At 54.6% G+C, this 25,705-nt stretch overlaps 1 protein-coding gene across 2 annotated transcripts; it reads right to left on the minus strand.

Moving 5' to 3' along the window:
* Nucleotides 1-1,931: 1,931 nt before the first annotated feature.
* Cd276 (CD276 molecule) lies at nt 1,932-23,192 on the minus strand. Of its 2 annotated transcripts, none has more exons than XM_090321466.1 (8): nt 23,099-23,192; nt 13,760-13,871; nt 11,776-12,114; nt 11,381-11,677; nt 6,712-6,846; nt 5,793-5,834; nt 4,723-4,758; nt 1,932-3,309 (listed from the first exon to the last, which is right to left on the minus strand). In XM_090321466.1, exons 2-8 carry the CDS (start codon nt 13,818-13,820, stop codon nt 3,287-3,289), a joined length of 933 nt encoding a protein of 310 aa, XP_090177592.1. In that variant the 5' UTR covers nt 13,821-13,871; nt 23,099-23,192; the 3' UTR covers nt 1,932-3,286. The 2 variants fall into 2 exon arrangements, with proteins under 2 accessions (XP_090177592.1, XP_090177591.1); XM_090321465.1 differs by lacking the exon at nt 23,099-23,192 and adding an exon at nt 21,686-22,284.
* Between the last annotated feature and the right edge of the window lie 2,513 nt (nt 23,193-25,705).

The raw sequence follows: 25,705 nt of genomic DNA on the forward strand, positions 1-25,705 counted from the left end.
ACCTGATCTTTCCTGGGCCCCGCGGCATAGGAAATGGGTTCTTCCTCTTGGTGCTACACTGGATCTCCTGCCCACTCCACCCCTGCTTAGGTCTGTAGTTTGAGGTCCAACCTCCATCCCCCAGTACCGAACCCATGGCCTAGATACTGTTCCCTCAGCTTTTTTACTCAAGGCTAGCACTCTACCCCTTGAGCCACAGATCCACTTCTGCTTTTTGTTTTTCTTTCTTTCTTTCTTTGCTGGTCAATTAATCTCATGGATGTTCCTACCCGGGCTGGCTTTGAACCTTGATCCTCAGATCTCAGCCTCCTAAGGAGCTGGGATTACCAGTGTGAGCTATGGTGCTGGAGCAACTGCATTTTTAGACACTGCCAGTTCCTGCTTCCAACACACTAGACCATCTGTTTGTTGGCCCACGGAACGTCGGATCTGAAACCGTCCTGGGATGAAACAAGGTCAGAGTGTTCCCTGGCCAGACCCCCACGGAAGGCAGCACTGGAGTCTGTGTGCAAGCCCCACTGCTGCCCCACTGCCAGCCCTCGGCCCTCTGAATGGTGGGCGCTCAGGGTCAGATGGATCCTCACAAGCCAGGTCACAAATCACCCTGGTGGTGAATTTCACTCCCATCTCAGCCCAGGCAAATGAACCGTCACCCCGTTCTCTTTAATATGAATGTGACACCTGCAGGCTACAGCCTGTCACACGGTGAGAGTTATTTCTCCATTAAAATGCAAAGTGTTGGAGCTGTGCCCAGGAAAGACAGCTAAAAATACTGTTCTCCAGTGCTCGTCACCAGGGGGTGTGGTGGCCATTTTCCTGACCCCCTCAGTTCCCTTGTAAGTCCCCAATCTACTGAAGCTCACCTCTGATCATGTGACAGTGCTCAACCCAACAGGAAGGAAAATGACCCATTGTGTGTGTGTGGGGGGGGTGTCAGTCCTGGGACTTGAACTCAGAGCTTCATGTCCTCTCCCTTAGCTTTTTTACTCAAGGCTAGTGCTCTACCACTTGAGCCACACCTCCACTTCTGGCTATTTTGGTACTTTACTGGAGATAGGGTCTTACAGGCTTTTCAGCCAGAGCTAGCTTCAAACCTCTGATCACAGTTTACTAAGTCGCTGGCATTACAGGCGCTGCTCCACCAGCACCCAGCTAGGACACCTGTTTTATAAATGGTCAAACAGACGCAGGTCACTGGCTCTGGGTTGATCTGTCACCTCAGGAGCAGCAGGAACCCCAGCTCAGGAATGGGAATGTCCCCTCTCTCTTCTCACTTTGCAATGTCTTCTCAAGACTCTTGTCCAACCTGCCTGGACCCCTTTGGGAAAGCTCTATTGCCACCAGGCAGGGGGGACAGGGCTTGAGGTTCATAGAGGACATAGCCTATGTAAAACACAGCCTATGCTCAGCGTAAGGACAGGTGGTCAGTGCAGGCCTTCGGACTATAGGGGCCACCCATGAGCAGAAAAAGCTAAGGGACAGAGTCCAGGTCCTGAGTTCAAGTCCTAGCATACACACACACACAGAGGAAAAGGGAGAACGTCCATTCCAGAAGGCAGGGCAGTAGCAGCGCCTGGACTGACCCTCCACAGGTTCAGGATCAAGCACAAAGTCCCGTCCTGGTGTCTGGAACTTCCAGAACCCCAGCTTCCCCTCTGTAAGGGGGGGAGCCTAGTGAAGGCCTTCCACACAGCTAGGGCTTATCTCCTGAGGCCAAGAAATCAGGGGACTATCCATGAACAGGAGCACCCACCCCGTGAGCAGGAGCCTGGCCTTCTGGTTAACTAGCCAAGTTTCCCTCCCAGGAACCCACGGGGGCCATGGAGACCCCAGCATCCCCTACCACAAAGGCCCAACAGAGGTTCCTTCCTACCACGCCTATCTCACCCCTTCCCATTACTCAAAGAAAAAGCTTCTGACAAAGGCATTTATTTCTCCCAACAAGCCCCCACCCCCCGCCCCAGTACACAGAATCCACATTTAAATTAGAAATGCTCACATCTTCCACAGCCCCAGGGTAGAGAAGATGCCATGAAGAGACAGTAGAACACGGTCTCGTCTACCAGACGCTGGGGCTGGGGAGACAAGGCAGGCAACCAGCCACGCCCACAATAGCACCAATGGTGGGTGATCACGAAGCCTCTGGGAGATGCCCAGCCCTGGGCTCCAGTGAGCACAGATCCTGGCCTGGCACAGATCCTGGTTGTGGCAGGGGCTGGGCCTTTCTCTCCAGGATTCTGTCTTTACCCTAGGATCCACCACAGGGGCACAGGTGGGGTGGACGTGAGGTATTCCACAAGCTGTGGGCCCAGGAGGGATCCAGGCAGGATCTGCAACTGAGAGCTTCATGCAGGGCCCCCCACACAGTGCTGGCCGGTCAATCACTGTTTAATACACACTGTTAGTAGATCAAAGGCTCCAGAGGTTAGGGGGTGGGGGGAACTGGCCGCCAGCGCCCAGGTATATATATCATCCTGGATACTCGGGAGACTGAGCTCTAAAGAACATGGTTCGAAGCCAACCAAGGCAGGAAAATCAGTGTATCTCCGGGGGTGGAGGCGTGGCTTAAGTGGTAGAGTGGAAAAAGCCAAGTGAGAGCATGAGGCCCGAGTTAAGTCCCACTCCTGGCACCAAAAGAAAAAGGTTAAAAAATAAAAAACCCATGAAGGTCAAGGCTGATAGCCAGGACACCCTCTGCAGACCCTCAGAGAAGCAGGGACCAACACTGGTTCCCACGGGGTGGGCAGGCAGGGAGATCCAGGGGGGCCGGCTGACACTCGGTCCAGCACGTGTGGCCAAGGGCAGTGATGCCCCTGTGCCTGCGGCCCGGAGGCAGGAGACACAGCGCCTCAACTCAAGAGGTGGATCACCCCTAGGTCAAGGGGACAGGACGCTGAAGACAGAAGCCGCTCGGGCGTCTCTCTGCGCAGCCTCTTTGTGAAACTCAGGCAGAGGGTTAGTGTGAACATGGGGGGCGGCGTTCTGCTAGCTCACGTGGGACAAGGAAATGGGCTACAGGGGGAAGTGTATTGTGTCCATAAGAAATAAGGCAGCGGCTGGTTCCTGTACCATCGCAGAGGTATAAGGCAGCAGGCTGACTCTGAGAATCGTGTCCCTTTCAGAAATCAGGCTGCGGGTGGTCTGTGTACCGCCTTCTTCGGAGACTGGCCACGGCAGCCAGTGCAGAGCCCTTCTGTTGGGGGCTGGGGTGGGGGTGTTACACTGGGATCTCCCCCCAGTGCAGCCAGCAGGTAAGAACACCCAGGTAGGGACAGAAGCTCCCTGGTCAAGCGATTTCTGGTCCATCATCTGTATTTCGTGGTGGAAAGAAAAAAAAAAAGGAGTTGGACTTTGGAGACTCTGCCAGAAATCCAGACACCTGAGTCCTTTCTTCCCAGGCCAGGCTCCATCCCTACCCTCCTCTCCCCAGGTCTCCTCCCACACCCTTCCTCCAGCTTGTCTGCATGAGGAGGAAGATAGGCTTCTTTCTCCATTGGCCAGGGCAGCTGTGTGCCCCGACCCCTACCCTGCCTCTCCCTGTCCCCAGCTTCAGCGTGATTCCCTGGGAAGTCATACTGCCTCAGCCTTCCAGCCATTTTCTTGCTTTCCTTTTTTTTTTTTTTTTTTTTTTTTTGCCTGTCCTGGGCTTGAGCTCAGGGCCTGAGCACTGTCCTTGGACTTTCTCAAGGCTAGAGCTCTACCACTTGAGCCTCAGCCAGCACCACTTCTGGCTATTTTCTATGTATGTGGTACTGAGGAATCGAACCCAGGTCTTCATGTATGCTAGGCAAGCACTCTACCACTAGGCCAAACTCCCGGCCCCCGCTTTCCTTTTTTTTCTCCCCTTGTGCCACTACTTGACCTTGAACTCAGTGTCTGGGCACTGTCCCTTAGTTTTGTGCTCCAGACTAATCCGCTACCACTTGAGCCGCAGCTCCATTTCTGGCCTTTTGGCAGTTCACTGGAGCTAAGAGTCTCATGGACTTTCCTGCCTGCCTGTGCGGGCTTCAAACTTGGAACTTCAGCTCTCAGCCTCCTGAGTATCTGGGATGAGAGGTGTGAGCAGCCATCACCTGGCCTTCCCACCACGTTGTCTAATAATTCTCTTTAGGCACCATGCTGAGGCTGTGTCTCCATCGACCCGCTCTTCTCTTTGGTGCTCCTGTGGTTTAGAACCACGCAACTCACTTCGCTCAAACTCTAGCATTGGCAGGGGAAAAAAAAAAAAAAAAAAAAAGATGGGGCCCCAGTGGCTCACGCCTGTAAATCCTAGCTACACAGGAGGCTGAGACATGAGGCTCGCCGTTCAGAGCCAGCCGAGGGAAGAAAAGTGTATGAGATGCTTGTCTCCAATGAAACCACCACCAAACTGGAAATGGTGCTGTGGCTCTAGGTGGTAGAGCACTAGCCTTGAGCAAAAGAGCTCAGGGACAGTGCCCAGGTCCTGAGTTCAAGCTTCATGACCGAAAAAAGGAGAAAAAAAAAAAACAAAAACAATAAAAAAAAAAACCGAGCAACTGTGGAGGGGAGGGGGCGAGGCAGAGCCCTAGAGAAGCCCTGGTCCTACTTGAGACCAGTCTGCAGCTGGGATCTGGGTTACTCAGCCCTCAGCCACGTCCCTAGTGGGGAAGAGACAGAGTGGGGAGACCAGTGAAAAGGTGGTGAGTACCTCCCTGCCGCCCAATACACAGACACACAAACGTGCACCCCTCCTGTCTCTACCTTCTTTGCTTTCCTTGTGCTTCAGAGGCCGCAGGGCTGCAAATCAGAAAAGCATATGGGTCAGTGAAGGTGGGGAGAGGATGGGGAACGGGTGGAGAAGGGAGGATGAGGGTGGGCAGAGCTTGGGGGCAGGAGGGAGGGGCACAGGGGAGGGGTCCCGGGCTGCCGTCCTAAGTCCTGACCCTGCTCTGCATCTGTAGAATGGAGATAGCCACCTGTCCTCAAGTGAGCTGAAGATCTGGGGTGTCCTGAACCCCACTGCATGAAGGAAGTTGAAGGAACAGCTGCAGGTGTCCCCAGGGGCCTCATGTGGACAGGAAGTGACCTGATGTCCAGCCCACCCTTGTCCCCTCCTCTAAGGACACCTGTCCCTCGGCCTGGTCTTAGGACTGTCTCCACGCCTGCTGGCCACACAGGGAGAAATTTTTGTTTTGCTAGTTAATTGGAGGTAAATGTCTCTCGAACCAGGATCCTCAAATCTGAGCCTCCCGAGTAGCTAGGATTATAGGCACGAGCCACCAGAGCCCAGCCAAGGTGGAGAAATAACGGGTTCAATGTATAGCAGTCCTCAGTGTCCATCTCCTGGCCTTCCTGGATGCAACAGAGAAGGACAGCCCCAAATAGCTCAGCTGGAACAAGAAATAAGCTGCTCCCAGCCTCCAAGAACTCAGTGCCACCCCAGGCTAAGCCCCATCCCCATGACACCAGGCCCTTTGAAAAGCACATCGCTGTTCACTTCCAGCCTGGTTGTACCCATTTTCCACACGAGGAAACAGACCAGAGAGGAACGGGGGCTTGCCAAGGGCCCCTCAGTAACGATGAGACCCTGTCCCCACCCTCTCCACACCCTGCACAGTGCTGGCTGACTTAGGTGGCTTTGGCCCTGGGGATCAAGCTGAGGTTCTCAGGAGGCTCTGGTGGGCTGTGGGGGGTAGGGGAGGGAGCTTCGAGGAAATAGAAGAAGCCCTGGGACAGAGGCCTTGGTCGGAGAACATGTTTCATTCAAGCCCCTCCAGCTCCTGCCTCTTTCTCCCTAGCCCAGGGGAGAGCACCTCCGGGTTCATGGTCACCTGTCTTGGATCCCTCTCCGTCCACATCCTGGTCCTCAACTCCTAGGAGAGAACAGCTCAGAGTGAATGGAAACCTTCTATAGCTCTCCTTCGCACTTCCCCTGGCCTGAGGCCTGAGCAAGCCTGACCTGTGGTCCACATGCTGAATGCAAGGTAGGGGTTTCAGAGCAGAGAAGAGCTGAACTTAAGAGGGAGAGGACTTCCAGTCTGGATTTCCCAGGACCTTCTTCCTGGCCTTCCTCTCATCCACCCATATTACCTTACCCAAACCAGCCAATCACCAACCTTCCATATTCACACCATCCTTCCATCTGTCCACATGTCCTTTTAACAGCCTATCTAGCTTTCTATGACCCACCCTGCCATACATAGAGCTGGCACTCACCTACCTTACAAGTGACCCAATCTCTCTCCTTTCTGATGGCTAATTATCCTCCCATCTCAGTTACCCATCTTCTCTCAGGTCTCTGACTTCCCTTGTACCACCCTCTACTGTCCACGCCCCCCCCACCAATCACCAATATCCACCCAAGACTGACACTCAGACTAGCCAACAGCAGCAGCTCAGAGGCAGACACCCTTTCCACCAATCACCAACGTTCACTCAAGAATGACACTCAGCCCAGCAAATAGCAGCAGCTCAGGGGTAGACATTCTCTTTCCAGAGACAAGAAAGTCACTGAAGCTTGGCAACCCGCAGCTTCCTTTCCAGGCCCACATACACACACACACACACACACACACACACACACACACGCGTGACACTACTTTTGCACTTGCACACAAACAAGCAGATCTTACTGGTTCACCCAAGCAATTACTCAAGAGCCAGTCCATTGCCGTGCATTATCCATTCTCGGGTTTTGCCTTATAGCTGCAGAAAATGGACAAGACGGGCACAGTGCATGCGCACACTCACCTGTGCTCTCCTCTTCACACCTCTGCTTGATCTTTCTCCAGCACACAAAGGCCAAGGCCACCAGTAGTGCCACCAGACAGACTGACAGCCCCACTGTCACCCACAGAGCCTCAGGGGGGAAAGCCATGGGTTGCCCTGGGAAGGAGAGGAGGAAAAATGAGATTGGGGACCTGGCCCTGAGGACAGCCCCTGCCAGACACCACCCCGCCCCCAGCAGAGCCCCACTCAAGCAACCCTGCTGCTTCCCATCCAACCTCGACTCCCTCATGTGGATGGGGCTGGCCTGCCACATCTGTGGAAGAACAAGAATCTAGATCCTTCTACAGGCTCTTGCTGACTTCAGGATGACGCTCCTGTTATTCCAGAATAGGGTCAAGGATCTCCATAACCAGAGCTCTACTACTTGAGCCACGGCACCACTTCTGGCTTTTTCTACAGGAATCAAACCCAGGTCTTCATGCATGCTAGGCAAGCACTCTACCACTAGGCCAAACTTCTGGCCACTGGCGTGTGATTTTGTAGAGCCTGTGAGCTGATGTTAATCTTCACACTCGGGTTGTGTGTGTGTGCACATGCCAGCACAGAGGCTTGAACTTGGGGCTTCATGGTCTTTCTTGGCTTTTCTTATACTCTATTACTTGAGCCACACTTCCACTCTCTGCTTTTTTGCAGGTTAACTGAACACAAGAGGCTCTCAGATTTGTCTACCTTGGCTAGCTTCGAACTCAACAATCCTCAGATCTCAGCCTCCCGAGTAGCTGGAATTACAGGTGTGAGCCACTGGCACTTGGCTGTCCTCTAGTTTTACAGGAAGCACGTGCTTAGCTCTGTGTACAGTAGAGGGCCCTGGAATGCATTAGGGGCTGAGTTTCTCCAAGGATCCCTGGAGGTCTGGGAGGAAGGGAGGGGTGGGGGGGGGAACGTTCATGGGGAAGTATTCCCATGAAGCACAGGGTCCCCTCCTATTAGCTATCTCCTGTCAAGGGAGAGGCTGAGAGGTCCATGCTTGGGCTGAGATCAGCAGGGGCCTGGATAAAGTCACCAGAGCAGAGCAGTGCCCATGCAGGGTGAGGCCTTGGAGAACCAACAGAACGAAGAATATGGCCTTTTTTTGTCCTCTGAACCAGAGCGTGAGAGACACAAAGCCAGAAGGGGACTTCTAGCAACAGCTGCGGAGACCCTGACACAGGCGCTGTGTAGGAAGTTTGCCAGGCATGGCTGGCAAAACCACTGCTCTAGATATTGCAAGCAAAGGCACAGTTTGCCGAGGAGCTGGAGAGCAGGGCAGTGGCTGACTTCTGTCCTCCACATAAGAACCCCACAGGGGCCCAGCACAGCAGCTCACGCCTGTGGTCCCAGTTAGTTGAGGGGAAGAGGTCAGGAGATCAAAGTTAACCTGGGCATAAAGAAGTTTGTGAGACGCCGTCTCCAGCAATGACTGGGCACAGTCACCCCCACGGACACCCAGAAGCATGAGAAGGAGGATCACAGTCCAGGCATGCCCAGGCATTAAGGAAGACCCTGCTCTAAAAATTCCCAATACCAAAAGGGGCTGGAGGGGCAGCTCAAGTGGTGAGGCATTTGCCTAGAAAGCATGAAGTCTGGAATTTAATCCCTTGCACCACCCAGAAAAAGGGGGTGAGGGGAAGCCTGGCAACAGAGGAAAGGAACAAAATGTCAGAAATACTAAAAGAGAAGATGTCTCTAAATATTTGCCCCTACACTGGTTGGGGTGCCTGAAACGCAGCCCTTCTCTCTTCCCACTAGCAAAAGACAGAGTGAGCTGGGCTCAGACCCCCAGCCCCCAGGCTCCACACCCAATTCTCTTGCTCCAGAAACCTTTTCCATGGAAAGCCAGGCCGTGGCACACTCACGTGGGAGAGCCAGGCTGCAGGACTCAAAGTCCAACTCCCAGAATTCTGCATGAGGCCCAGGGCCGCTTGCTTGAAGCAAAAATACAGGCCAACAGCTCCAAAGCAGGCCAAGCCTGCTGGAACGAAAGTGCACACAGCTGACTAGAAGGTCAGGAGGAAAATTAAGCTGAGAGTCCCTGCCTTATTTTAGTGTCAGTGCTGGGGCTTGAATTCAGGGCCTGGGCAAAGTCCCTGAGCTTTTGACAACTCAAGGCTAGTTGCCTATCACTTGAGCCACAGAAGAGTGTCATGGCCTTTCCCACCTGGGCTGGCTTTGAACCGTGACCCTTAGATCTCATCCTCCTGAGTAGTTAGGATTATAGGCATGAGCCACCGATGCCTATTCCAAAGGTGGATTCTGATCCTGGTTCATTCTGCTGGCTCTAGAGTTGAGAGGCAAGGTTCACAGACCCCACAGACGAGTTTAGAGAGGCCCTCAATCCCCATTCAAGTGATATATAATCTGTTTCCTCTGTTACTCGTCTAATTTTCAAAAAGGTGACTGATCTCGAAAAGATTCAGAGCCACCATCTAACCCGTGGTCTAGAGAAAGCCCCTTCCTCTCTCTGCCCTCCGTTTTCTCATCTGTGAACTGAACTTAGCAGCACTGGTGTGAGGAAAACCCCTTTTAATGTGAGTATGTGAGTGTGAGTGTGTGTGTGTGTGTGTGTGTGTGTGTGTGTGTGTGTGTGTGTGTGTGTGTAAGTATCTGGGCTTGAATGCAAGGCCGGAAGTTAGACATGAGCTCTTGTCATACCCTGGCACACAAGCACAGCCCAGCCATGCTTAGCTAGGACTTGAAAACCAACACTTAAGATGTCACCCCATGGGTGGCTGCCATCTGATGTGTGGACCCCAAGAGGGCAGCAGAGATGACCACTGACCCACTGGGCTGCCTGGGCCAAGCTGCACTGAGGAGGTAGGAGCTTGGCCCAGGGGAGGGAAGAGGAGACAGACACCCCACTAGAGAAGAGGCTCTGCTCTGCCTAGGGGCCCTGCACAGACAGATGGTGCCACAGACCCCCTTCAAACCACTCAGGTAAGTGCCCCGACCCACACCCCCATCAAGCCTTGGGGCCACCCCACAACTCCTGCCCACAGGTTCAGATAGATTCCAACTCTGCATAAGAAGCCAAACAGGATGGAAGGAGATGAAGGGAGTCGGGAAGACCTGAGAGCAGGAGGGATTGAACTCAGAGCCTTGTGCCGGGCAGGCAGGAAGCAGTCCTTTCACATGGCTTCGACTCAGGGTCTCAGCTCTTTCACTCAAGGCTGGCACTTAACCACTTGAGCCAGAGCTCCACTTGTGTGGTTTTTTCGTTGTGTGGCTTTGGTTTTTTGGTGATTCACTGAGAGTCTCACAGACTTTCCTGCCTGGGCTGGCTTTGAACCGTGCTCCTCAGAGCTCCGCCTCCTTGAGTAGCTAGGGTGACAGCCGGGAGTTACCTCGGCTGGCCTGCACTCATTATTTTTGAGATAGCTGATGCGTCTTCCTTCTTCCTCTTCCTCCTCCTCCTCCTCTTGTATAATATGCCCGGACTGTGCTCCCCCTGTCTGCTGCTTGAGGACTGGTGGTGCATGCCACCATACCCAGCCTCTGGTCTGAGGGGGGTGGTCTCCATTGTTTGGGGGGGTGGTGTTCCATTGTTTGGGGGGTGGGGGTCTCCATTGTTTGGGGGGTCTCCATTGTTGGGGGGTGGGGGTCTCCATTGTTTGGGGAGTCTCCATTGTTTGGGGGGGTGGGGGTCTCCATTGTTTGGGGAGTCTCCATTGTTTGGGGGGGTGGGGGTCTCCATTGTTTGGGGGGGTGGGGTCTCCATTGTTGGGGGGGTGTTCCATTGTTTGGGGGGTGGGGGTCTCCATTGTTTGGGGGGTCTCCATTGTTTGGGAGGTGGGGGTCTCCATTGTTGGGGGGTGGGGGTCTCCATTGTTTGGGGGTGGGGTCTCCATTGTTTGGGGGGATGGGGGGTCTCCATTGTTTGGGGGGATGGGGTCTCCATTGTTAGGGGTGTCTCTATTGTTTGGGGGGTGGGAGTCCATTGGGGAGATGGGGGGTCTCCATTGTTGGGGGGTGGGGTCTCCATTGTTTGGGGGAGATGGGGAGTCTCCATTGTTTGGGGGGTGGGGGATCTCCATTGTTTGGGGGGTCTTTATTGTTTGGGGGTGGGAGTCCATTGGGGAGGTGGGGGGTCTCTATTGTTTGGGGGAGATGGGGGATCTCCATTGTTAGGGGGTGGGGTCTCCATTGTTTGGGGGGTGGGAGGTCTCCATTGTTTGGGGGTCTCCATTGTTTGGGGGGTGGGAGTCCATTGGGGAGGTGGGGGGTCTCCATTGTTTGGGGGAGATGGGAGATCTCCATTGTTGGGGGGTGGGGTCTCCATTGTTTGGGGGGTGGGAGGTCTCCATTGTTTGGGGGTCTCCATTGTTTGGGGGGTGGGAGTCCATTGGGGAGGTGGGGGGTCTCCATTGTTTGGGGGAGATAGGAGATCTCCATTGTTGGGGGGTGGGGTCTCCATTGTTTGGGGGGTGGGAGGTCTCCATTGTTTGGGGGTCTCCATTGTTTGGGGGGTGGGAGTCCATTGGGGAGGTGGGGGGTCTCCATTGTTTGGGGGGTGGGGTCTCCCTTGTTTCTCTCTGCTGGTGATTCGGGGATGGCAGGCGGGGACGGATTTAACGGGGACTGTGGCCCCCGCCGCCCCTGCTCCCCCCCTGCTCCCCCCTGCTCCCCCCCCGCCCCCCCGCTCCCCCCCGCCCACCTGCGATGGTGACGGAGCCGTGCGCGTCCTGCCGCAGCACCAGGTTCCGCACGCGGCAGCTGTAGGCGCCGTCGGGGCCCAGCACCACCCGGAGCACGCTGCGCACGTCGAACAGGCCCTGCTCGTCCGCCATCTGCGACGTGGTCACGTTGCCGGCCAGGGGCGCCCCGCGCCCGTCCCGCCACTCCACCTCGGCCTCGGGGTAGCCCCGGCGGCTGGCGCAGGTGATGGTCACCGTGTCCCCGGGACGCAGGTCCTTGCTGGGCTCCAGGGTCATGCTGGGCTTGGAGTAGGGGGCTGGAGGGCGGCAGAGGTCAGGGGTCAGGGGTCAGGGGTCGGACGCGGGGGGGGGGGCTGCGGGGAGGGGAGGGAGCGCGCCCCCTGCCGGCGCTCACCCGCCACCTGCAGGTTGACGGCGGCGCTGCCGAAGTCCCGGATGCTGACGAAGCAGGTGAAGCTGCCCTCGTCCGCCACGCGCACGCGCCGCAGCTGCAGGGAGGCGTTGCCCTGGGCCAGCAGGTCCGGGAAGAGCGCCGTGCGGTTGGCGTAGGCGCTGCCCTGGTCCCGGCCCTCCGCGAAGCTGTGCACCAGCTGTTTGGTGTCTGTCAGCTGCCAGATGAGGTTGAGTTGTGCCAAGCTGAAGCCGGGCTCAGGGGCGAACGAACAGTGCAGGGTGGCATCGGTGCCCACCAGAGCTACCACTGGATCTTCCGGGACCTGGACCTCCACGGCTCCTGGGGGACGGGGGGAGGCGGGACAAGACGGGAGGGCGGGGCCTGAGGGGGGCGGGGCCCGAGGAGGGGCGGGGCCCGAGGAGGGGCGGGGCCTGGGCAGAAGGGGCGGGGCCGCACAGGCCACCCTCCAGTCCCAGCTGTGCCCACCTGCCCGTTCCTAGCGGTGGGCGCTGCTGGTCCTGGGACTTGAACTCGGGGCCTTGGCGCTGTCCCTGAGCTTTTTCATTCCATACTAGCACTTTAGCCCTGGAGCCTGGTGGCTGTGGAGACAAGAGTCTCACAGGCTTCCCTGACTGACCTGGCTTTGAACCTTGATTCTCAGATCTCAGCCTCCTGGGTGGCGTGAGCCTGAGATGATACGGGTAAGGATGCATCCACATATGCCATCCAGGTGGGCGGGAGGACAGTCCTACACAAAAGTGTGAGACCCTATTGGAACAACAACGAAAGCAACCGAGGGCCAAGGGTGTGGCTCAAGGCATGAGGGCCCCAGCATGGGAGGAAAAACATCCATCAGTCACAACAAAGAAGGAGAAAAGGATGAGGAGAAGGAAGGGGAGGCGGAGGTGGAAGCTACCATTAGAGCCAAGGGGTGATGATACTCTTAGCTCCACAATTAACCAGCCAAATGCCAGAAGTGGAGGTGTGATCCAGCTAGTAAGGCACCAGCCTTGAGCTAAGAGCTGCACCAAAGAGCAAAGCCTTGAGTTCAAGCCCCAGGACTAGCACACACGTGTAACACGGGCTCAAGCAAGCTCCACGGCCACAGTGAGGGTGGATCATGGGCCCCAGTCATGGGAACAGCCGGTCCCCAGACACAGAATTTGCTGGAGCCCCAATGCTGGACTCCCCACCTTGCAGCCCCAAGTTGCCAGCCCAAGATTGCAGACACACACCACCTCTGGCTGACCACAAGATGGCGCCAGGCACCTGACTGTTTTCTCCATTGCCCAGAGCTTGCTATGTTCTCCCCCACCACCCCCATTAGTGCCATGTATGGGGAAAGTCACATTCGTTCACTATGACTGCTGACCCCTGACTGTGTAGCAAGCCACCATCCATTGATCAGGAGGCTGGCAGGTGCTAAGTAAGCAGTCATACAATATGTCAGGTACCAAAGAAGAACATGGTCAGGGCAGGAGGGATAACCAAGAAAGCCGTGCCAAGGAAATGTTATTTGAGGAAAGGCTTGGACAAATTAAGAGTTGGGAGTCATGCAAGAATGAATAATAGGTAGAAGCAGAAAGTTATAGTCAGAAGAAATGAGACACACAAAGATCCTGGGGATTCACAGTGAGGTCGGGAAACCGCAAAGTCATACAAGCACTCTGTGCTCATATACCCACTTTACAGACCAGACAGCGGAGGCTAAGAAAAATAAAGGCATCAATGGCTCACATCTATAATCCTAGCAACTCAGGAGGCTAAGATCTGAGGATCCAAAGCTCTGCCTGGGGAAGACAAAGCTTTAAGAAAATCTTAATTAACCAGCAAACATCCAGGCATTAGAGGTGTGCTAGCCTTAAGGAAAAAAAAAATGGGAGTGGGGGGCCTGAGTTCAAACCCAAATAATGGCACCGATGCAATAAAAATAAAGGAGATTGCCTATTGGATCTTCCCACAGCGATAATCAGGGCAAGCTCACCTGTCAGAAAGAAGCTTGGTATTGCCAGGGCTATGCCCATGTACATCCCCCATCCACGCATCTTCCTGTGAGGCAGCTGACAGCTGGGCTCTCCCTCTGTGGACCACTGCTTCTGCATGGAGGAAAAGGAAGCCAGGCCTTTGTCTGCAAACAGCCTTCCCAGAGCCAGTCATTGGGGGTGGGGGGGTGGGGGGGAAATGGCTGCATCTGCCCAGTGGGAGGTTTTCCTGTCCAAAGCCCTAGGGCATTCCTGTGGAGAGACCCTGGTGGTGAGATGCTGGTAGGAAGGAGCCATCCCGGAGGCTGGACTCAGGGCAGGAGAAAATAGATGGGATCCACCAACCATTTTGGCCCAAGTGTGAGGGGGAGGAGGCCCGGTACAGAGCAAGGCAAAGCTGCTCTGCTCAGGGTCAAGGCTGAGCACTTGGCTGGGTGAGGATAGAGCTCAGACTACAGTGTGGAGTCGCCGAAAGACATATTGGCACCGAGTGACCAAGGTCAATCAGAAATGCAAGAGAGCTGGGGCCCTGATGGCATCGTAGCTACTCAGGAGCCTGAGATCTGAAGATCATGGTTCAAAGTCAGGAAAGTCTGTGAGATGCTACCTCCTCCCAGCCTGATTTTTTGTTTTTTGCCCTTCCACTGGGCAAGCTTCAACTAAATCTAAAGCACCAGATCCAGCCACAGGCACCGGGTTCCATCCGGCAGACCCCAGCCAGGCTGCACCCTCCCACATGCCACGTGCCCACACCGGGCAGCTGGGCTGAGGGAGTCCCTCCACCACCGGGTGCGTCCTGTCCCCTCCCTCCTCCTCTTCTCCACAAGCCTCCGCAGTGGGAAAGCTCCCAGCAGCCTCCTTCTTTTTCCTTTCCTTCCCAGACACTTCCGGTCCCAAATCTGGAAGCCTCCAAGCCTGGCCACCCGCTGACATAAAGGCTCCATTCACAGCTGTACCATCCTGCCCTAGCTGGGGCGGCCACAGGAAACCCCAGCAGCAGGTCTTGGGGAGCCTCCAGGCTCCACGTTTCCTTTCTCCCCTCTCCCCTGCTTCCCCCAGCCGCAGCCATCTGAGCCCACCGTGCCAGGGTCACTCTCTGAGCTCACTTGGGCATGGCCCATGCTCTCATGCATCTGGGGACAGGGGAAGAGCAGGGAGTTCCACTCTGTTTTTTATTTCTGCCAGTCCTGGGGCTTGAATGCAGAGCCTGGGCGCTGTCCCTGAGGTTCCTTTGCTTAAGTGGCACTCTACCACTTGAACCACAGCTCTACTTGTTGGTGGGCTCACCACTCCAGACCAGCCCCCTAGGGCTCCTCCAAAGCCCATGGCTCCTCCCTCAGAAGGACTTTTAGGGTGGGCACTGGGCTGCTATGCACCTGGGAAGCCCTTCCTCCTGGCCCACCCTGCAGAGAATTAGCTTGGCAGCCAAGAACAGAGACAAGCTACAAGTTTCACAGCACCAAGAGGCCTCTACCCCAACCTCAGAGCCAAGGGACACAGAACAGGGTAGAGAAAGCTCATTTCACAGGCAAAATGGTACTCGGGGGATCAGAAAGGTGGCCTGGAACAGGAAGCTACTCACCTGGATAGACAGGCAATGCCCTGAGCCACCTGGGTGCATGAAGACCCCATGCTAAATACACACAGCCCACTGTCTCTTTTGCCCTCGCCAGAGCAGAGCCTCTTTGGATTCAGCCTGTACTGCCTCTTGCCCCTTTCTCTTTGCTTCAGTCTCAGCACATACAGGAAAATAACTGCATGGTGATGGGGCTCTAGACCTGAGAATGTACAACAGAGGTGCCATGCCCAGCCTAAGCAGCAGCATCACCCCATCATCTAACTCCCTACTCCTTCTAATCCCAGGAACAGGGTAAGAAGGGTCAGAAAGACACCGCAGCTTCTGGATCCAGCTGTACCTGAAGCTGTTCCCCCAGTGTGCATCGAGATGGCCAAGCAGTTCATTATAGAATGCATTCTACATGCAGCAAAGGCTACCTGGAGGACCTCAGAGCCCAAGGCAGCCCCTAGGTGAGTCCTAGGACAACAAGCAGCTCCCCAGGTGAAGCCTGAGCACTATGGCCTCCCCTTCCTCCTTCTTCTCCTCTTCTTCCTCCTCCAGCTATAGGAAACCTGTCCTAGCTCTGACTCATGGCAAAGTATGACCAGAGCTTGGGATTCTGTTTCCCAACTGTGATCCTTTTTATTATTGTTGTTTTATTTGTGGTGCACTGGGTTTTTTGAGTACAAGGCCTTTTGCTGATAGGGACAGGTGTTCTATCCCTTGAACCATGGCTCCCGGCTGGTTTTTTGCTGTGCTTAGTTTATTTTTAATTTTATTTTCAATACTGGTATTTGAATTCAGGGCCATCCTTAGATTTAGGCTTCCCACATAGCTGAGGTGACAGGCAAACACCACTACACCCAGCGCATTCATTAACTTTCTTGCCTAGGCTAGCTTTGAGCCATAATCTTCCCAGTTTCTGCTTCCCAAGAAGCTGGGATTACAGGTGCGAGCCACATCCATGGCCCTTTGCTGTTCAGTTCTTAATGAGGTGAGTTTCCTTCCCACAGCTCAATATTCTCCCTCCTAAAGACTTTGCTGGAAGTTAGTGGCAGGTCATCTGTTTGTTGTTTGTGTTGTGTGTGTTTTAAGCTTCATGTACTGTATCTTTAAAGTTTAGGCAAATAGCTGTTAGGGAATAGGCCCAGAGATGGACAGAAACCACTCTTCTCTGCCAAGAACTACAAATCCCAGCCTCCCTTGCAGCTGGGCACGGCCATGTGACTACTTTCTGGCTAATAGGATTTTAGAGGAAACTGACAGGTACAACTTCTGGGTCATGCTCTCAAAGTAGGGGGGAGGAGGGTGTGATACCCTCTCCCTCCTCCCGGAACACAACTGTGTCCTGGCTTTCCCAGCCCACATGGCCAAAAGCCACAGCCCTGTCCCCACATAGCAGCAAGATACAGGGTCCCGAGGGACTCTGGTATTCATTCTGGCTCCACCCAGACAGTCTCACAGTGTAAGTCACTGCTATTTTGGAACTAAGACGTCGTTTAGGGAGTCATCTCTCTCTCTCTCCTTTTCCCTCCTGTTCTGTCTCCACTGAAAATTGCTAGTGCTCAGAACCACATGCACACACATGCAAAGCGTGCACGCGCACACAGTCTGAAATAGGGGTGTCCAAATGTGAACTGGATCCTGTCTCCTGCTGCTTGAGCCCAGAAGTGTTCAGGATGGATGGGGTCTGGGGACTGCAGGGCCAGAAGAAGAGAGTCAAGAGTGGATTGCAGCCTAGAACAGAAGGCCAAGTGAGGGCGCCCAAGATAAAATGGGGAGACCTAAGATCAAAGCCTGACTAGGAAAAGAATAATTCCTACTTCTGCTTTCTTGTGCCGGCAATGGGCTTGAATTCAGGGCCTGGGTACTATCCTTTAGCTAGTGCTCTACCTCTTACACCACACTTCGGCTTTTGGCTGCTCAGGAGGCTCAAAAAGACCAGAAGTGGAACTGGGACTCAAATAGTACAGTACCAACCAGCCTTGAGCAAAAATGCTAAGGGACAGTGCCTAGGCCCTGAGTTCAAATCCCAATGCTGGCATCAAAAACACAAAACCACGTCTACAAATGTTGTTCTTCTTAAATCAAGCCTGTTTAATACTGCATTTCAGAAGTTATCCTGGATATTTGTTTTACTCCCATTAGAGGGCAATAATAAAAGCCATTATTGCTGAAAGTTTGCTCAGCGCTAAATGTTTACTCAGATGAATTTAAACATTCCCACAATCATATGACGTGGGGACTATTATTTCATGCAGCAGGGAAGGGAATTGGGAGATGGATTCAATAACTTGCTCAAGGTTATGTGGCTAAGTGACATAAATAATTTAAATGGCATTGTTTTTACAATATAGGGGGTAAAAAAAAAGCGTTAGGGGAACAAATATATAATTAATCTATGACCAGTTTTTTTTTTGGCCCAGGTTTATACAAGGTCAGAATGAATTTGGTGTGTGGGGGGGACATAGGCTGCCTGGTGGAGGGGGTGGATAGGAAAGGTGTCAGAGGAGGGATCCAGCCAACGTCACGGTATATTCTGGGAGAAGCTTCTGGAGATGAGGCAAGTCTTAGAGGTCACTTGAGGACTCTGGCTTGATTCCGACTGATTGTGCTCTCACTGGAAAAGTAGAATGCCATAGCCCACACTTGCCACTTCCTACTCCAGACTTTCCTGAAGTAGCCCCAGAAGCTTCTCCTAGACAAATGGCCTGCGAGTTCACTCAGCACAAAGACAAGCTGAAGGACAAACCCAGTTAAAATAGGCAACCGTCGCCTCACCAGGCAGGCAATTCAATTCCCTCTTATTGACTGGTTTTTGTTGTGTGAGTCTTGGGAGGCTTGAATTCAGGGTCTGGGTGTTGTCCCTGTGCTTTTGGTGCTCCACTTTCAGCTTTTTGCTGGTTCCCTGGCAATATGTCTCATGGACTTCTCCTGCCCAGAGTTGGTATTGAACCGTGATCCTCAGATCTGGGCATCCTGAGTAGCTGAGATTACAGGTGGGAACCACTGGGCAGTCCACAGTATCTGTTCCTTTCTTAACCCAGCAGAACATGACAAGCCATTCTCCCAGTCTGAGCCCTGGTCTTGACATGTTTTCCCTAGCCTTCAGTACCCTAAAGCGCCCCCTTCTGCACCCTCCACCTGGAATCCAGTCCATCGTAGGTTGGGTGTCCAGTTTCAGACATGGACCTGTGAGCAGATCTGACTCACTGGTGGATTCCTGCCCCACCTCTAGTCTGAGATTAGTCAAGAATGGGCTATGAGGCAGGCCACGCCCCTTGTCTACCTGATTGGTTCAGATGGGCTGTGAGCCCGTCCCCACCCCACCCCTAGTCTATCATTGGTCAGGAAAGGGCTGTGAGCCAAGCCACACCCGGGCAGAGACTTCCTTGAGCTTTTTTACTCCCTTCAGCCAGCACTAAAGAGTTTCTTGCTAAAGGTGTTAGGATCAAGTCTGGGCTGTGAGCTATTAACCATCAAAGAACTGATTTTAAACTATTTGCTGGTAACTCACGCCCGTCATCCTAGCTATTCAGGAGGCTGAGATCTGAGGGTCATGGTTCAAAGTCGGCCTGGGCAGGAAAGTTCCCCAAGACTCTTATCTCCAGTGAACCACCAGAAAACTGGAAGTGGCCCTGTGGCTCAAAGTGGCGGAGATGAGCCTTAAGCAGAAGAGCTCAGGGACAGCACCCAGGCCCTGAGTTCAAGTCCCACGACCAACCAAAAAAAAAAAAATAGAGGCAGAGGTGAAAGCTAGAGGATATGGAATCCACCCCCCCTCCCAAATGCTCTAGAAAACTAGCTGAATCTCTAGATTTCCCAAATAGTTGGATTGGTCTCTTTGTTTTTCTCCTTTATTCCATTTAAACTAGGAGACCTTGAATATATCTAACTTATCTTCGCTGTGCGTTTCTCCCTGGCTATTCCAGGTCACAATCATTTCTTGCCTGGATGATTGCAAAGCCTTTCCACCAGTCTCCCCTTTTTCTTCCTGTCCCTCTCCCCCTAAGGAACTTTATATGGCAGTCTATGTTCTGCAGGACGCCCAGAGTAACCATTCTTCAAACACAAATAGCACCCAGTCTCCTCTTTCAATAGCCGGTTCCAGGGCTGTTCATTCTGCTTGGGAGATCTCGGGGTGTAGGTTTATCCTGATCATCATTCCAACCCCAGTACTCTTAGCCATTAAGTCAAGCCTCCCCATTCCTCTACATTTCAGCTCTTGTGAAGGGTAATGTATACTGTTAAGCTTGTTGTGAAGTATAGAGTTCATCTATTAAAAAAAAAAAAAAAATTCGGGCCGGGAGTTTGGCCTAGTGGTAGAGTGCTTGCCTCGCATGCATGAAGACCTGGGTTCGATTCCTCGGTACCACATACATAGAAAAAAGCCAGAAATGGTGCTGAGGCTCAAGTGGTAGAGCTCTGTTCTTGAGAAAGTCCAAGGACAGTGCTCAGGCCCTGAGCTCAAGCCCAGGACTGGCAATAAATAAATAAATAAAAATAAAAAATTCCTGCCGGGGGTTTAGCCTAATGGTAGAGTGCTTGCCTAACATGCATGAAGTCTTGGGTTCAATTCCTCAATACCACATACATAGAAAAAAAGCCAGAAATGGTGCTTTGGCTCAAGTGGTAGAGCTCTAGTCTTGAGAAAGCTCAAGAACACTGCCCAGGCCCTGAATTCAAGGCCCAGGACTGGCAAAAAAAAAAAAAAAATCCTCTTTCTCAAAGTAACCCTTTTCTTCCTATTTGTAAAAGTAATGCATCCAGGCACCCATGCCTCACACTTTTAATCCTAGCTACTCAGGAGGCTGAGATCTGAGGATCACAGTTCAAAGCCAGCCCGGGCAGGAAAGTCTGTGAGACTCTTAACCTCTAATTAAATCACTGAAAAAGCAGGAAGTGGCTCAAGTGAGCAAAAGGAGCTCAGGGACAGTGCCCAGGTTCAGAGGTCAAGCACTAATACTAATACACACACACACACACACACACACACACACACACACACAGCACACACAGGGAAATAAAAAGGCCTGTGGCTCCACCATTTTCTACCTGTGTGTCTTTGAGGGTAACATTCCCTCCCTGGGCCTCAGTTTCCTATATGTTGCCTGATGCAGAGTACCTAGGCTCACAGGACTGCTATGGCGATTACCTGAGGTGAAGCTCCGTCCCCTAACCCTGAACATCTAAGCCCTTGCAAGTGTGGCCAGGAGTGGTAGGCAAAGGCTGTCTATCAGAATGTGTGGTCCTTTCCCTGGGGAGGGTCCATAGTGAGCCTTTCTCACCACCCCGACCCTGGCTGGGTCCCCTCCCCTCCCCTGCTTCTTACTAGGTGGCTTTCTGGTCAACTCTTGTCCTATAGGAAAAGGAGAGTAACGGGAAGTCACCACCCACTCTGAGGATAAGCTCAAGGGCAGTGACTTCATCCTCCCTTCCCTTCTTCCTTCCACCCATGACTCAGACCCCACTCCCACAGTCCTGCTGAGCTGTACACAGAGGCCACTTTTTGTTTTTTTCTGAAAATAGCCCAAACCTTCTGTGTCCAACCAAGAGGACAGACCCTTGTCCATCCAGCAAGATGGCAGACCCCACTGGACCCCTACCTCAATGGCTCATGCCTGGCCACCCTAGGAGGCTGAGATCTGAGGGCTGCCATTGGAAGCCAGCCTGGGCCGGGAGAAAGTCTATGAAACTCTTACCTGCAGTTAACCAGCAAAAAGCTAGAAGCGGAGCTATGGCTCAAAGGGTAGGGCACTAGTCTTCAGTGTAAAAGCTCAAAGACAACACCCAGACCCGAGTTCAAGCTCCAATACGTCCACAAAAACAACAAACAAAACAAACAACACTTCCTGAAGTGGTCAGGAGAAGGCATAGAGAAGGATAGAGAAGCCCAGAGACTCTCATGGCAATGACAATCCAGGTGGATGCTTTGTCCCTATAAGAATCCCCCTCTTTTTTTTTGCACTTAGGCAGTCTGCCACCTAAGTCACCAAAAAAGTCACTGACCTCAAGATGCTCCATGCCCTCCCATGATACACAAGGATGGATGGCTTGAAGACTTCTATTGATATGGTTAGCACTGACATTCAGCGAGATAGCCGCACACACACACCCCAAATACAACCAGAAATGTGAGCCACATTTCATAGCCGAAGGCTCCACCCCACCCAGCACTCAGACAGGCCTCACCTGGAGACAGGTTCAGACCTCAGTGCCTCCAGCAGTGTCTGCCTACAGGTCCCCTAGCTACAAGGAAGTTTGTGGTCTAGCACCCCACTTCCTGGTGTGTGTGTGTGGGGGGGAAGCCAGAGGGAATCAGAGAAGGAAACTCAATTAAATAAGGGTTCTCATGAGCTGGGTGACTCACGCCTGTTATTCCAGGAAGCTGCCATCTGAGGATCATGGTTCAAAGCCGGCCCAGGCAGGAAAATCTTTGAGACTCTGATCTCCAATTAATGGTCATAAAGCTGGAAATGGAAGTGTGGCTCAAGTGGTAGGGGTCCAGGCCAGGAGTTCTTGGAGCCCCAGCACTTGCACAAAACAAAAAGGACCTAAGGCCTTGGGTGAATATAGAAATCAGGCTCCGGGTTTTGACAGAGGGACCCACAAATAGTCTGAAGTTGATTTGCACACCGACCCCCCACGCCCTCCCCACGTGAGATGGCCTGTCTGAGTCACCCATCACGCACTTCTTGTTAGTGCAGGTTTGGCTCAGAAAGGAACCCCCTCTTGCTGCCAGCGCGCTCCCCAGTCCACCCCAGTCCACCGGCCGCCCTGGGATTCTGCTGTCCTCCTCCCCGGGACCCCATCTCCCGAAGGCACCCCCAGATCACACTGCTCCACGCTTCTGGGGGGGGCCTCTGAGCGGTTCCCCCAACTCTGTCCCCTTCCCGTGGGCTGTGGTCGTCCCCAGCCGCCCCCCCTTTCTTCTCCAGGGACGCAGCGACCCCCGGGCTTGGGGAGCCCTGGGCGGGGGAAGCGGGGAGAAAGGGGGGGCTCCGCTTCCCCGACCCCAGCCCGGCCGGAAGCGCCACCGGCCTTCCAGAAACGTCCACACCGAGCCGGCTCGGTTGCCAACCCGCTGCACACGCGCACCCGCCGCAGCCCCTCCTCCGCCCCCGGGAAGGGCCGGGCGGGTGTGGGGGGGTGGGGGGTGCAATGGGGTCTGGAGCTCCGGGCTCCCGAGGGGCCCTAGAGCCCGAGCGGCAGCCAGAGCTCCGCGTGCTCGGAGCTGGGGCGGGACTGGGGGGAGCTCGGGGCGGGGGCTCCACGAAGAGGGGGGCTGGGGGGCGGGGAGGGGGCACCGTGGAGCGGGGCCTCGGCGGGGACGGGCGCACCGCGGGGAGGGAGGGGCCTCGGCGGGGACGGGGTGCGGGGAGGGGCGCACGCGGGGAGGGAGGGGCCTCGGCGGGGACGGGGTGCGGGGAGGGGCGCACGCGGGGAGGGAGGGGCCTCGGCGGGGGGGGGGTGCGGGGAGGGGCGCACCGCGGGGAGGGGCCTCGGTGGGGAGGGCACGGGCGCGGGGATGGGGCCCTGTGGAGGGGGTCCTTCTGGGAAGGGGGACCCTCCGAGGGGGCCCTCGCCGGGGAGGGGAGGCGCGGGAGGGGGCGCCCCGTGGGGAGGGGCCTCGGTGGGGCGGGGGCGCCGGGATGGGCCCCCTGCGCTAGGGGGTCCGCCGGGGAGGGCGCGCCAGCTCCAAGTCCCCCCCCCCCTCGCCCGGGGCCAGCCACGCGCCCGGCCCCGGCAGACAAAGGCCCCGCGCCGCCCCGCACGCACTCACCGCGCCGCGCCGACTCCCGGGGACGCGGGGGACGCAGCCCAGTGGCCGCCGCCGCCGCGAGGCCCGGCCGAAATGGGGAACCGGGGCGGCCTGGAGCCCGAGGGGCGGGGCGGGCGGCGGGCGGGAGGAAATCCCGGGCCGGAAAGGCTCCCGGCGGCGCCCCCACCGCCCGATTGGGCCAGCGGCGGTGGTCCGGGGCTCAGGCCTGGGTCCGCCCGCTGGGCCGCGCCCGCCCCCCAGCCCGGCGGGGCCTGCACCCCCGGGGCTGGGGAGGGGGCGTCGGGTGCAGGCTGCCTGTCCCCAGCCACCCCACCCCCCCGACGCTGGTGCCCGCCTAGCTGGAATCCGGGGTGGGACCCCAGCCAGGCGCGTGCAGCGAGGTGGAGAGGGTTAACTCCACGGGGGTGGGGGGTGGCGGGGAGGTCTATAAATACCGCCTCGTGGGCGCCGGGGCCGACCACAGGGCAATTTCCCCCGGGGTGGTTTTCCTCTTCTTCCCACCAGACCAGCCCTGCCCGCCCCCCCACTCCCCCTCCCCGCGTGCCAGGCTTGGCACCAACCTCTTCCCACTCCCCCTGCGCCTTCCCTGGGGATGGAGAGGGGTCAGGGCCGCCTGGATTGTGTCACATCCCAGTGTTACACCTGTACCTGGGTCTGCCCACCACCAGAACGCTGGGGAGTGTGTGTGTGTACACACTGGGGCTTGAACTCAGGGCCTGGAATTCACTTGGCCTTTTCTGCTCAAGACTGGTGCTCTACCACTTAAATCACACCAGGCACTTTTCCTGTCCAAGGTGACCTTCAAATCCTGATCCTCAGATCTCAGCCTCCAGAGTAGCTAGGATTACAACTCTAAGCACTGGGCACCCGGCTTGGAGGGAGGGAGGCGGGGCACAGGCCTTTCTGTGCTGGGCCTTTTAGCTCTGCACAGCAGCCCCAGGGAGTAGATGAGAGTACAGCAGCCATGTTGGAGAGATGTCGTAGAAAGTATGCATGAATAAATGAGGCTTATCTCATGTAACTGTTACAGTCTGTTGTGGTCCTGTGCCATTATTATCATTTTTGCAGATAGGGAGATTTGGATGCAAACAGATTAAGTAATTTACTGGAGGACACCCAGTTATTAAGAGGAGCCAGGGCTGCTGGGCGGTGGAGGCTCAAGCCTGTAAATCTTAGCTACTCCAGAGGGGAGAGATCTGAGGATCACAGTTTCAAAGCCAGCCTGGGCAGGAAAGTCTGTGAGACTCTCATTTCCAATTACCCACCATCAGTCAGTGGCTCAGGCCTGTCTGTAAGTCCAGCTGCTCAGGAGTCTCAAATCTGGAGGATCAAGTTTGAAGCCAGCCCTCAAGCAAAAACTATTGAGCTCCCCCTACCTTTCAATCAATTTGCCAGGCAGGGGAGTTTCTATAACGATGTCCCTAGATATGTGGAAAGCTGTAGATAGGGTCATAGTGAGGCCATCCCCAAGAAATAACGCAAGACTTTATCTGAGATGGAGGGTTTTTACCAGCTCAGGCAACAAAGTTTATGAGATTATTACCGTTATTTTAAGTTTTTGTGGATCCTGGGGCTTGAACTCAGATCTCTGAGCTTCTTTTTGCTCAAGGACAGTGCTTTACCACTTGAGCCACAGCTCCATTTCCAACTTTTCTATTAATTTATTGGAGATGAGTCTCAGTGGACTTTCTTGCCCAGGCTGGCTTCAAATTGTGATCTTCAAATCTTGTCAGCCTTTTGAGTAGCTAGGATTACAGGGGTGAGCCACCAGCACCTGGCTGGAGAGTAGCTAGGATTACAGGGGTGAGCCACCAGCACCTGGCTGGAGACTCTTGTCTTTAATTAACCACCCAAACGTCCGAAGTAGAGGTGTGATATAAGTGGTTAGAGCACTAACTCTTGAGTTGAAAAACGTCAAGTGAGAGCACTAGGCCCTAAATTCAAGCCTCAGTATCAGAGAGAGACGAGAGACTGAGGGCAACTCAGATACCATACCTGAGATCCGTACCCACAATGCATTTTATCCGCTTCCACAAAAAAGAAAAATCAATTATTGGCAGTGCCTGGACTGGAGGCCCCATTGGGACATTTCTAGGATTGTGAGGGCACTTCATAGATATTAGTATTGGGTTTGGTTTACTCAGCCTGGAGTTGTTTACATTTTCAGGTCTCCAGTCCTTGAAGATTTGGCAATGGTTCTCTTCCCCCCTCCCCCACACACCTCCCTACCACTCAGATCTCAGTCTCCTGAGCAGCTGGGATTACAGATGTGAGCACCTGGGCTCCTGGCTTCAGCAGGCCCTGGATGGGAGAACAAGGGTCCAGCAATGGTGACACACTCTGTCAGGAAAGACAGTGGATAAAGCCATGAACTCAGAACCCTAATCTTAATCCAAATACTGAGTCTCAGTACAATGACTTCCGTGGTTATTGTGGTCAGATGAAATCGAGACACTGTCTAGGCAAGTTTAGGGCATCTTACCACAGTCTCAGACCTCAAAGGCAGGCTCAGGAATCCCAATGGTAAGAGACGTGTACCCAGTCCTCTCCAACAAGGCATCCTTTAGAGGTCTACCACCTGAGCCATAGAGCCACTTCCAGCTTTCT

This window comes from Megascapheus bottae, chromosome 30 (assembly GCF_031878675.1).
Source record: "Megascapheus bottae isolate mThoBot1 chromosome 30, mThoBot2.hap1, whole genome shotgun sequence".
In the NCBI taxonomy this organism is placed as follows: domain Eukaryota; kingdom Metazoa; phylum Chordata; class Mammalia; order Rodentia; family Geomyidae; genus Megascapheus; species Megascapheus bottae.